The following is a 13,867-nucleotide window of genomic DNA, read 5'->3' as shown; positions in this document are numbered from 1 at the left end:
TACTTACAGTACATTCCCAAATCAAAAGTTGCGTCAAAAGTCAACAATTGTACCAGTGCCTAGGAAGAATAATGTAAGATGTCTTAATGACTAATGTCCGGTAGCACGCACATCCACAGTGATTAAATACTTTAAGAGGTTGGTCAGGACTAGACTGAACTCCTGCCTCAGCAAGAATCTGGGCCCATTGTAATTTGCTTATCGTCAAAATAGGTCAACTACAGACCCAGTCACAATGGCTCTCCACACAGCTTTAGAGCACCTGGACAACACAAACACCGATGTCAGGCTGCTGTTCAGCGACATTTAAGACCATCATTCCCACAATCCTAATTGAGAAATTGCAGAACCTGGGCCTCTGTACCAACCTCTGCAATTGTATCCTCGTCTTCCTAACTGGAAGACCACAATCTGTGCGGATTGGTGATAACATCTCCTCCTCGCTGACGATCAACGCTGACGCACCTCAGGGGTGTGTGCTTAGCCCACTGCTCGACTCTCTATTTACACATGACTGTGTGGCTAGGCGTAGCTCAAACACCATCTATAAATTTGCTGGTGATACAACCATTGTTGGTAGAATCTCAGGTGGTGTAGACAGGGCGTACAGGAGTGAGATATGCCAACTAGTGGAATGGTGCCGCAGCAACAACCTGGCACTCAACGTCAGTAAGACGAAAGAGCTGATTGTGGACTTCAACAATGGTAAGACGAAGGAACACATGCCAATTTTCATAGAGCGATCAAAAGTGGTGAGAGTGAGCAGTTTCAAGCTCCTGGGTGTCAAGATCTCTGAGGATCTAACCTGGTCCCAACATATCGATGTAGTTATAAAAAAGGCAAGAGAGGGGCTATACTTCATTAGAAGTTTGAAGAGATTTGGCTTGTCAACAAATACACACAAATACTTCTATAGATGTACCATGGAGAGCATTCTGACAGGCTGCAGCACTGTCTGGTATGGGTGTGGGGGTGGGGGGGGGGTTGTGAGGGGTGGTGGCGCTACCGCGCAGGACCAAAACAAGCTGCCGAGGGTGTAAATCTAGTCAGTTCCATCTTGGGTAATACGCTACAAAGTACCCAGGACATCTTTAAGGGAGCGGTGTCTCAGAAAGACAGCGTCCTTTATTAAGGACCTCCAGCACCCAGGGCATGCCCTTTTCTCACTATTACCATCAGGTAGGAGGTACAGAAGTCTGAAGGCACACACTCAGCGATCCAGGAACAGGTTCTTCTCCTCTGCCATTCGAACATTTAACCCTTGGACACTACTTCACTTTTCTTTTAATAAACAATATTTCTGTTTTTTGCACGTTTTTTAATCTATTCAATATACGCATACTGTAATTGATATACAAATTTATTGTTATTATTTACTTAGTTTATTTATTATCTTCTATATTATGTATTGCATTGAACTGCTGCTGTTAAGTTAACAAATTTCACATCACATGCCGGTAATAATAAACCTGATTCTGATTTTGATTCTGATATTTTACGGCGCATAACCTGACGTTGCATTACGCCTTACGTTCGGAGCTGCCATTCTGCCTTTTTTCGTCAGTCCTGCATGCCTCATCTCTTATTTTCGTAAAACAACACAGCTGAAGTACATTTTTATGGTCACATATCATTGAAAGGTATCTGTACAACTTTGCATTTATCAATACGCACATGCGTAAAACGACATAGAGGGAATAAGGAAATTAAAACCGAGCTTTTAAATTTATTTGATGCAAACGAGACTTACATGGAGAACAGGTATTGCTGTCCGGTGTTGTCCATAGATTATCCCTAAAGCAAGGAAAACAGTATTCAAAAATTGTTAGGCTTATTTCCTATTCTCTCCAAGCAAAAACAAAAAAAAACAACTCGATTTTTGAATTTTGTATTTTAGAAGCAAATAGTTGTTGTAATGGCCGTTTACTTAAGAATGATTACGTCGTCACGGGAAAGTTGCATTGGATGGTTGCTTTCTGTGTGAAGCAAGGAAAGCAATTGTTCGGGAAATGGAAGAGATTTTTTTTTTGCAGCACGGTTGAAGTTCTGGAAAGCTGTAGTGAAGCTAATGTGTCCCTTTTTAAGAGTAGTTGCAATAACAGGCTATGTAGCAACAGGATAGTGAGCTCAACATCCGTGGTGGGAACGCTCCTGCAAAATAATTTTGGCAGACAGGATTTATCTGGTGGTCCTGGCACCCACGCAGGACCACCGAATTCAAGAAGAGTTACTTCTAAGCCGTCAGGCTGATCAACACCTACGTGTATTAACCCACACCATCACAACCACATTATCACAAATTTGCTGTCAGACTCCCTTTTCTAGAGGTACTGCTGTGTCTAGCGTTACTTTATGTACATGTAATCAGTCTATGTATATTAGCTAATATTATCTATTTATATTGATTGTGTTTTTAATTATGTTCTTTGTGCTTACTGTGCTTTTTATGCTGCATTGATCCGGAAGAGTAAAATTTTCGTACTCCTTTACACTTATGTACTGAAGATTGACAAGAAAAACTCCCGAATCTTTGAATAAAAAATATTGGTCCTGCATTTGGAAAGGCAACGACTGATTAGGGACAGTCAGAAGCTTTGTGCATTGAAAATCGACTCTGATGAAACTGATTGAGTTTTGCTTTCGAACGAGTGATCGAAAGAATTGATGTAGGCAATGCAAATGGTGTTACCTACATGGGCTTTATCATGGCCGTGGACAATTTCCCATCTGACAGGCTGGCTGGCCTTATCTCAAATAATAACGAGGCAGTCTACAGAGAAGAAGTCATCACCCTGACACAGTGATGCCAAGAAAATAAAATAACCTCTCCCTCAATTTCGCAAAAATAAAGGAGCTGGTTGTGGACTACAGGAGGAACGGAGAAAGGTTCACCCATTGACATCAATGGTTCTGGAGCTGAGAGGGTGAACAGCTTCAAGTTCATTGTTATACACATCGCCGACGATTTTACATGATCTGTACATACCGGCTGTGTGGTGAAGAAAGCACAACCGTGCCTTTTTCACCTCAGGTGCATGAAAAAGTTAGGCATGAGACCCCTAATCTTAAGGGATTTCTACAGGGGCACAATTGAAAGTACCCTCACTAGCTGTATCACTGCCTGGTATGGGAACTGTACTTCCCCCAATCGCAGAGAGTGCGGCGAACAGCCCAGCGCATCTGTGCATGTGAACTTCCCACAATGCAGGACATTTACAGCGACAGGTGCGTAAAAGGGCCCGAACGGTCATTGGGGACCTGAGTCACCCCAATCACAAACTTTTCCAGCTGCTACCATCCAGCAAACTGTACCGAAGCATAAAAGCCAGGACCAACAGGATAGCTTCTCCCACCAGACCGTCACTGATAAATTTAAGCTGGCATAATTGTATATTTAAGCTATACTGTTCTGTTGTATGATTTACTGTACGTAATCTTTATTAAAACTGACTATAATTTGCACATTCAGACGGAGACGTAACGTAAAGATTTTTACTCCTCACTTATGTGAAGGATATAAGAAATAAAGTCAATTCAATTCAATTACAGCGAACAAGATCGCATGTTTTCCAGGTTAAACTAAGGAATTGGTAACAAAATAGCAGAAGGAGCCACAGAATAGAAACATTAAAACGCAGAAACATAGAAAACCTACAGCACAATACAAACCCTTCGGCCCACAATGCTGTGGCGAACATGTACTTACTTTAGAAATTATCTACTGTTGCCCATAGCGCTCTATATTTCTAAGCACCATGTACCTATCCAAGAGTCGCCTTAAAGACCGTATCGCATCTGCCTCCACCAACTTTGTCGGCAGCCCATTCCACGCACTCGCCACTCTCCGCGTAAAAAAACTTACCCCTGACATCTCCTCTGTACCGACTTCCAAGCACCTTAAAACTGTTTCCTGTCGTGTTAGCCATTTCAGCCCTGGGAAATAACCTCTGACCATCCACACGATCAATGCCTCTCATCATCTTATACACCTCGATCGGGTCATCTCTGATTGTACGTCTCTCCAAGGAGAAAAGGCCAAGTTCACACAACCGATTCTCATAAGGCATGCTTGCTAATCCAGGAATCATCCTTGTAAGTTTCCTCTGCACCCTTTCTATAGTTTCCACATTTCCTGGAGTGAGCTGACCAGAACAGAACACAGTACTCCAAGTGGGGTCTGACCAGGGTCCTATATAGCTGCAATATTACGTCTCGGCTCCTAAACTCAATCCCACGATTGATGAAGGCCAATGCGCCGTATGCTTTCTTAACCACAAAGTCAACCTGAACGTCAGCTTTGAGTGTCCTATGGACTCGGACCTCAAGATCCTTCTGTTCCCCCGCACTGCCAAGAGTCTTACTATTAATACAATATCCTGCCATCGTATTTGACCTACCAAATCGAAACACCTCTGCAATCTCCTCCCTCGCAGAGCAGAGCAGACTGTGGTGTAAATCGTCCTGTCCCGGTGACTTATACAACTTGATGCTTTCCAAAAGCTCCAGCACATCCTCTTTCTTAATGTCTATTTGCTCAAGCTTTACAGTCCGCTGTTAGTCATCCCTACAATCGCCATGCTCCTTTTCTGCAGTGAGTACTGAAGTAAAGTATTCATTAAGTACCTCCGCTACCTCCTCCAGTTCCATACACACTTTTCCACTGTCACACTTGATTGGTCCTATTCTCTCACGTCTTATCCTCTTGTTCCTCACATATCTGTAGAATGCCTTGGGGATTTCCTTAATCCTGCTCGCCAAGGCCTTACCATGGGCCCCTCTGATTCTCCTAATTTCATTCTTAATTTCCTTCCTGCTTGTCTTATAATTGTCCAGATCTCTATCATTACCTAGTTTTTTGAAACTTTCGTAAGTTTTTCTTTTCTTCTTGACTAGATTTGTAACTGCCTTTGTACACCACGTTTTCTGTACCTTACCACCCTTTCCCTGTCTCATTGAAACGTACCTTTGCCGAACGCCATGCAAATATCCCTTGAACATTTGCCACACTCTGCCGTACATTTCCTTCAGAACATCTGTTCCCAATTTATGCTTCCAAGTACCTGCCTGATAGCTTCATATTTCTCCTTACTCCAATTAAACACTTTCATAACTTGACAGTTCCTATCCCTCTCCAATGCTATGCTGAAGGAGATAGAATTATGATCATTATCTCCAAAATGCTCTCGCGCTGGGAGACCTGACACCTGACCAGGTTCATTTCCCGATACCAGATCAATACAGTCTCTCCTCCTGTAGGCTTATCTACATACTGTGTCAAGAAACCTTCCTGAACACACCTAACAAACTCCACCCCCTCTAAACCCCTCGCTCTCGGGACATGCCAATCAATATTGGGGAAATTAAAATCCTCCATCACGACAACCCTGTTATTACTGCACCGTTCCAGAACCCGTCTTCCTATCTGCTCCTCGATGAACTTGTTACTATTGGGTGGTCTATAAAAACACCCAGTGGAACTATTGGCTCCTTCCATTTCCTAAATTCCTCTCACAGTGACTCAGTAGAAAATCCTTCCATGACTTCCTCTTTTTCTGCAGCTGTGACACTATCTCCGGTCAGCCGTTCCAACTCCCCACCTCTATCTGATTTTGGAGGATTTTTTTTTCAGACTTGCGAGAGAGTTTGTTCTACACGGAGGATGGTAGGTGCGAGGAACACGCTGCCAGGATCAGCGATAAAAGAAAGTTACAGATAAATGTTGAACAGCATTTATTCAGGCACAAGAAAAGTTAGAGATGAAAAATATATACCATGAATAGGCATAAGGGATGAGTTTAAATTCGCATCTGCGTAGTAACGGTTGTCCGAAAGGCTTATTCTTGTGTTGTACTTTTTAATGTCCTTTTTCGGATTACGTAAGTCATGCACTTCGGGAAGATGAATCAGAGTACAGATACAGTGAATGGCAGGACCCTGGAGAATGTTACAGAGCCGAGAGCTATAGGGGTACAAATAGACTTTTCACTGAAATTAACGGAACCACCGGAGAAGATGTCCACGAAGGCATTTGACAGGATTGCCTCGTCGGTCACACCTTTGATTATACCAGATGGGACGTTGTGTTCTTTCTGTAAAAGCCCCTTCTATACATTGAATTCTTATCTCCATTTTGCAGGAAGAATAAGATTAAGCCAGATAGGATGCTGAAAAAATTTAGATGGATGCTTCTGCATCTGGAAGACTAGAGTTACACGGGGAGCTGGGATAGGCTAGCACTATTCTATCTGAAAGACGTGGAAGACGTCCTGCCTCGTCCCTGTGCCGAAGACGCCGCGCCCCAGCGGCCTCAATGACTACAGACGGGTGGCATTGACCTCCCACATCATGAAGACCCTGGAGAGACTTGTTCTGTATCTATTCCGGCCTAAGGTCAGGCCACACTTAGATCCCCTCCAGTTTGCCTACCAGCCACGACTGGGAGTTGAGGATGCCATCGTCTAACTGCTGAACCGTGTCTACGCCCACCTGGACAAGCCAGCCAGCACTGTGAGGGTCATGTTTTTTTGACTTCTCCAGTGCGCTCAACACCATCCGCCCTGCTCTGCTGAGGAAGGAGCTGACAGCGATGCAAGTGGATGCTTTCCTGGTGTCATGGATTCTTGATTACCTGACTGGCAGACCACACTACGTATGCTTGCAACACTGTGTGTTCGACAGAGTGATCAACAGCACTGGGGCTCCACAGGGGACTGTATTGTCTCCCTTTGTCTTCACCATTTACACCTCGGACTTCAACTACTGCACAGAGTCTTGTCATCTTCAGAGGTTTTCTGATGACTCTGCCATAGTTGGATGCGTCAGCAAAGGAGATGAGGCTGAGTACAGGGCTACGGTAGGAAACTTTGTCACATGGTGTGAGCAGAATTATCTGCAGCTTAATGTGAAAAAGACTAAGGAGCTGGTGGTAGACCTGAGGAGAGCTAAGGTACCGGTGACCTCTGTTTCCATCCGGTGTGGACATGGTGGAGGATTACAAACACCTGGGGATACGAATTGACAGTAAACTGGACTGGTCAAAGAACACTGAGGCTGTCTACAAGAAGGGTCAGAGCCGTCCCTATTTCCTGAGGAGACTGAGGTCCTTTAACATCTGCCAGAAGATGCTGAGGATGTTCTACGAGTCCGTGGTGGCCAGTGCGATCATATTTGCTGTTGTGTGCTGGGGCAGCAGGCTGAGGGTAGCAGACACCAATAGGATCAACAAACTCATTCGTAAGGCCAGTGATGTTGTGGGGATGGAACTGGGCTCTCTGACGGTGGTGTCTGAAAAGAGGATGCTGTCCAAGTTGCATGCCATCTTGGACAATGTCTCCCATCCACTAAATAATGTATTGATTGGGCACAGCAGTACATTCAACCAGAGACTCATTCCACCGAGATGCAACACAGAGCGTCATAGGAAGTCATTCCTGCCTGTGGCCATCAAACTTTACAACTTCTCCCTTGGAGAGTCAGACACCCTGAGCCAACAGGCTGGTGCTGGAATTATTTACATATTACTAGTTAACTATTTATGGTTTTATTACTACTTAATTATTTATGGTGCAACTGTAACGAAAACCAATTTCCCCCGGGATCAATAAAGTATGACAATGACTATGACTATGACTATATGGAGTACAGACTGAGCCGTGACCAGGCCAACATGTCCCTAAAACGCAGGCCTTCTAGCCCTGGCAACATCCTTGTAAACACATTTTTTTTTTTTTTTGCATTTTTACAGTTTAACCACATCTTTCCTATAACAGGGTGTATAAAACTATATACTGTGCTCCAAATGTAGCCTCACCGACAACTTATAGAATTACAACTTCTACGCCGCAACTGTTGTATACTTCGTGCCCTAACTGGTGGAGGCCATAAATTATTCACCACTCTGTCGACCAGAGACTCTGCTTTCACCGAAATATGCACTTGTACTTCTAAGTTCCTCTCATTCATAGTATGAATCCTGCGCTATTTTGACTTTCAAATCTGCATCACTTCATACTTATGAGCAATTAAATCCATTTGCCACTTATCGGCCCACTTCCATGTAAGCAAAATCCCACTATAATCCAAGTAGGCAACACACACACAATGCTGGAATAACTCAGCAGCTTAGGCTGCATCTACGGAAAAGAGTAAACTGTCGTTATTTCGGGAGGAGTCTCTTCGTGAGGACTGACAGGCAAAAGGGAGATACCTCAATTAAAAGGTGGCAGGAGGGGAGAGAGACCATGCGGAAGGTGATAGGTGAAGCCATGTGGGTGGGTAAAGTCAAGGGCTAGAGAAGAAAGGATCATATAGGAGAAGATATTGGACAATAGGAGAAAAGGGAGGAGGAGGGGACCTAGGGTGAAATAATAGGTGAGAGGAAGTCAGAGGTCAGAGCGGGGAATGGAGGCAGGGTTGTGCGGAATTTTGTTGACCGGAAGGAGAAATTGATATTCATATAATCAAGTTGGTGGGTATCCAGATGGAATATAAGGTGTTGATTCTCCACCCTAATAATCTACGGTAACCTTCACAATCAACGAAACACAATTTCATGTCATCGACGGACTTATTAATCAAGCTCGCCTATGCACATAGCCACGTGTGGCTGAGGATTTTATAGTAGGTTTGCTGACTAAAGTAAAGAGCCCCGTGGCCGTAAGTGAATGGCAGAATGTGGTCGAATTGACGAAAATACGAGCAAAGTCAAATGACATTAACATAGATAGGAGCTTGATGCACTCACAGGAGATTGAAACAGACACTTTCTCAGGGCTAAAGCAGAAAAAATGAAAAGCTGGATGCAAATACCATTCCGAGTGGTTCTATAATTCGCTAATAACTTTATTTGCTGTAAAATGTCTTGTCATGTCTCTTCTAGTGTTTTAATAGTTAGAATACATTTACTTGGTTCTGTCAGGCCTTCTCCCGCTGACACCTCCCAGCCTACACATGCAGACATTTACCCGTCTGCACCAAACTAATATGATCCATTTTCCATTTGTTCCAGATTCATACTCTGCAGCCTATGCATCTCCAGTTTTCATCCATATTCTTTGTTTACTCATCCAACAAGCTGGTCTCAACCATTTGCTCCCAGCTTTTAATCTCCCTGTCTAAAGTTTACCTTGTTGCTTATTGTGCTCAGTTTCTGTTCTCCCTTGTTTTGTGTCCCTCGTGTATTGTTAATTTCTGGTCGATTGTTAAAGTTATATTTCACTGATATATCGTCTCTGCGCTCTGCATTTGGATCCAGCCCCCTGCTTAGGAGAATTTTGCCTTCAGCTTTACACTTTCATTTTCCTCATAATATATACCTACAGCCTGATTTCTTGCAAGGACCTCTGCCCAACGGATTGCCCCGTCAGCTATTGTTTCTATCTGTTCTAGTTCTGGTAATATCCTCCTAAACAACATATGACCTATCTTCAGTTCAATCACATTTATCATTGTATATGGTGAACAGCATGATACTGAATTGTGGTATAAACGGACCATTGGGTGTAAGGATAATAGAGCCATAAATCATCAAACTATGCCTATAACAACGAATACGTTTCTTTCCTTGAGTTTGGTCTGTATACCACGGTGGTAAGGAAGGAAATGCAATGGTAGCATTCGTTCAAGAGTACTAGAATATAAAAGCACGGATTTATGAGGACATGGTCAGATCACACCTGGAGAATTGTGAGTGGTTTTAGGCCTACATCAAAGAAATGGATGTGCCGGCATTGCATTGAAGAGAATGACTGTGAAAATGCATTGATTACTGCGGCCGTGCAGCAACTGAAATGTTCCCACGGATAAACCCTTTGTTGCCGCGAATATGCAATAAACAGAGACGAGAAAAAGTTTACGAAGCGTGAAATATTTTCTCTGTTGTTCTGTATTTTATTATAACTGTGAATGAAGAAATACAATCAAAAGTATGTGATTTTTTTCAGTTTTCATTCTGAATATTCATAGCATACGTATTACAAAAAATAAATAAAATAATGTGCCACGTAGCTTTCAGGCAGTGTAAAAATGTACTGCTCAGATCACTGATTGGTCTACACAGCTGTAAAAAGAAACAAAGGGAACATTGACCATGAGGAGGGTTTAAAATCTCCGGGCCTGTACTCGCTGGAGTTTAGAAGAATGAGGGGGTTCTCTTTGAAAGCTGTCGAATATTGAAAGGTCTTGATAGAGTCAACGTGGAAAGTATGATTCCTATTGCGAGTGAGTCTCGGCAGAGGGAACAACCTCAGAATGAAAGGACGGAGATAACAAGGCATTTCTTTAGCGAGAGAGTGGTCAATGTTTCGATATTTTCATTTCATGATTTATTTCCTCAGGGGGAGGTATTATCATAAATTAATTTTGAACAACTTTACTTTTAGTTCAGAAACTGCGTTACTAATGGAAGAGAGAGGGCACGGAAATGATATCCACGTCTAAAGACATCAACATCTTGTGTACAGTATGAACTGTAATCTGTAATGTACTGCAAACTGTATTCAAATTCCGGCGAGAGGAAAATAAGTGTTTTCATAAACACGCGCTTCTGTTGAAAGTAACATTCACTCACCTATTGTTTCTGTTCCTTCTGGCGTTGGCTGCAAGTGAATAATAAAAATAGTAAAAATTATTCTGTGTTTTGCTTTAAAGTCAAGGTTTAAGTCAAGGCATCATGTCACCCGCACTTAATAAAGAACGGAACATTAATGTTTAAACCTACTACAAAACACAATCTGTTATCGATATTCTTCTTTACATCTGGAAAGTTTAACCTGTTGCTTGGGATAAAGGTTCAATATCCAATTGGCTGTCAAGTACATAAAGGTCGCAATCAGATACCAGAATGATTTCCACATAGCACACACCGGGGTGGCTTGGAGCATGCGAGTCACCGGTCGCAATAAAACCATATTTTATATACAACTCGTCCCATTTTCTGTTGAAAGAAGCTTTCTTTTTTTTGCAGTCTCGGTCTAAGTTGTCTCGGCGTGATCATCATCGTTAGGTCTTTTATGTCCCCTACCGCCTCTTCTAAAGAAACTCTTCGAGTAGTTGTCGATTAATGAATGACTGATGACCTCGCGTGCTTTCAAGTTCAACAGTGGACGTGACAGGGGATGAGGGAAGGTGCAGCTGACTCATATCGTTTCATATCGTCAAATCATATCGTTTCCTCGCTGCCCGGTAACACATGCTCTGCGGCCCGGTACCGATCCGCGGCCTGGTGGACTTAAAGAAGCCAAACCAGTTGTTTCATGTATGCCAAAAGTCAAAATGCTGATATTCCCAAAGTAGAGGCACAAAGTCATAGAAAAGTGCAGCAAAGAAACAGGCCTTTCTGCCTAGCTAGTCCGTGCTGAACCATTTAAACTGCCTTTACCTATCGACCTGCACCGGGACCTCAGTCCAACAATCCACGTAATTGTCCAAACGTCTCTTAAACCTTGTAATCGAGCTTGTATGCACCACTTGCGCTGGCAGCTCGTTTCACACTTTCCCAACCCTCTGAGTGAAGCAATTTCCCCTCATGTTTCCCTTAAAATTTTTACCTTTCACACTTAACCCATGATATATGATTGTAGTTCCACCCAACCTCAGTGGAAAAAGCATGAGGACTCTCGTAATGTTTTATACCTCTTTGAAATCTCCTCCTCGCTCTTCTACCTTCCTAGGAATAAAATTGTATCTTTCTTTACAACTCAGGTACTCAAGTCCTGGCAACATCGTTTTAAATTTTCTCCGAACTCTTTCTACATCATTTACATTGTTCTTTCAGGTGACCAGAACTTCACATGAAGAAGAAGAAAGCCCTTAACTCCGAGTGGAGTCATCGGAACGCCGTCATGGCAGCTTTTTTTTTTTTTTTTTTTTTAGCAGGCTTTCTTAGTTTTACGAGGCCGAGTTGCTAGCTCGCCGCTCAACCCAGCACGGATGAAAACCGTGCAAGGGATCCGCTGGATTCGAACTCGGGAGCCTTCTGTCCGAAGTCCGGCGCTCATGCCACTACGCCACCAGCCGGCAAAACTGCACATAATACTCCAAATTTGGCCTAACCAATGTCTTGTACAACTGCAACATAACATGCCATCTCCTGTACTCAATACTTTGATTTATGAAGGCCTGTGTGCCAAAAACTTTATTTATGATCCTATCTATTTGTGACGCCATGTTCAATGAATTATGGATGTGTATTGCCGATTCCTTTGTTCTACCACACTCCTCAGTACCCTGCCATTCACTGTGTAAGACTTATCTTGGTTGGTCTTACCGAAGTTCAACACCTCGCACTTGTCTCCATTAAATTTCATCTGCCATTTTGCAGACAAATTTTCCAGTTGGCCCACAGCCATTAAGTACTTTCATGCTGTCCACTACACCGGCAACCTTGGTGTCATCGAGAAATCTGCTGATCCAGTTAAACACATTTACATCCAGATCGTTGATATAAATGATAAAAAAAACAACAGGCCCAGCACCGATTCCTGCTGCCTCCGGTCAGATAGGCAACTATCTACCACCACTGTCGGCCTTCTCCCACAAAGCCAATGTCTGATCCAATTTACTACGTCATCTTGAATGCGGAGCAGCTGAAATTTCTTGACCAACTTCCTATGCAGAAACTTGTCAAAGTTCTTGCTAAAGTTTATGTAGAGAACATCGACTGCCTTGTCTGCATTAGCTATCCTGGTAACTTACTCGAAAAATTCTGTAAGGTTGGTTAGTCACGACCTACCATGGACGAAGCCGCGCTGACAATCCTTTATCAGTCCATGGCTATCCAAATACCTGTTTATCAGGTCTCTCAGTAATACCTTCCAATAACTTTCTCACTACTGACGTCAAGCTCAGCTACTTATAATTTCCTGGTTTAGTTTTGGAGCCTTTCTTGAACAGCAGAACATTAGCTATCGTCCAGTCCTCTGGTACCTTATCTGTCGCTAAGTATAGTTTAGTTACCTCTGTTAGGGTCCCGGAAATTCCTGTACTCGACTCCCGCAGGAACCTAGAGAACACTGTTACAATAATCTCCCCTTGTAATAATGATCAGTGAGGAGGTGATTCTTGCAACAACACTTTGTCAAGCTTAAGGGATTTATCCACCTTAATTTTCTTCAGGACAGAAAACAGCTGATCCTCTGTAATCTGATAGGGTCCCTTGAAGTTGATACCGCTTTGCCTCACTTCTATAGACTCCTCATCCATCTCAAGAGTAAATACAGACGCAAAAAGTTTATCTGTTATCTCCTCATCTCATTTGGATGCACACATGGATTACCATTGTGATCTTCTAAGGGAATAATTATTGTCCCTTACAATCGTTTTGCTCTTAAAAATCTGTAGAAATCCTAAGGAATCTCTTTCACCTTGTCAGCTAGGGCAAACTCTTGCCTTCTATTAGCACTCCTGATTTCTTTCCCAAGTGTTCCCTTGCACTTCGTGTAATCCAAAAACACGCCACTTGCTCCCACCTGCCTATATCTGTGGTGCACCTCCTTTCCTTTTAACCAGGGCCTCAGTGTTCCCAACACCTACTATCTTTACCTTTTATTCTGACAGGCATGTACGCGCTTTGTACTCTCAAAAATTCACTTTTGAAGTCCGAGAGCTCATTTGTCACGAAACAGCCTTTCCGAATCCACAATTTCTAGATCCTTTCTGATATCATCAAAATGGCATTTTTTCCAATTTAGAATATCAACTCGTGGACCTGACATATCTTTTTGCATATTTGCTTTGAAACGGGTGGCATTGTGATCACTAGATGCAATGTGTTCTTTACACAAATCTCTATCGCCTGCTCTGTCTCATTCCCTGATATTAGATCAAGCATCATGCACTCTGTCGTTGGGACTTCTACGTACTGTTTAAG

General features: G+C 42.9%; 1 protein-coding gene across 7 annotated transcripts in view; it reads right to left on the bottom strand.

Moving 5' to 3' along the window:
• LOC140190217 (uncharacterized) overlaps positions 1 to 13,867 on the bottom strand; it is a 68,986-nt gene that overhangs the window by 9,737 nt on the left and 45,382 nt on the right. For all 7 annotated transcript variants that reach the window (XM_072246771.1, XM_072246772.1, XM_072246766.1 and 4 more), the window contains 2 exons: positions 10,568 to 10,595; positions 1,751 to 1,794 (listed from right to left, as the gene is read on the bottom strand). In XM_072246771.1, the coding sequence (XP_072102872.1) occupies positions 1,751 to 1,794; positions 10,568 to 10,595 (72 nt within the window). The remainder of the gene's footprint in view (positions 1 to 1,750; positions 1,795 to 10,567; positions 10,596 to 13,867) is intronic.

This window comes from Mobula birostris, chromosome 29, assembly GCF_030028105.1.
Source record: "Mobula birostris isolate sMobBir1 chromosome 29, sMobBir1.hap1, whole genome shotgun sequence".
Lineage (NCBI taxonomy): Eukaryota > Metazoa > Chordata > Chondrichthyes > Myliobatiformes > Myliobatidae > Mobula > Mobula birostris.
This window is presented reverse-complemented; position numbering and strand designations above follow the sequence as displayed.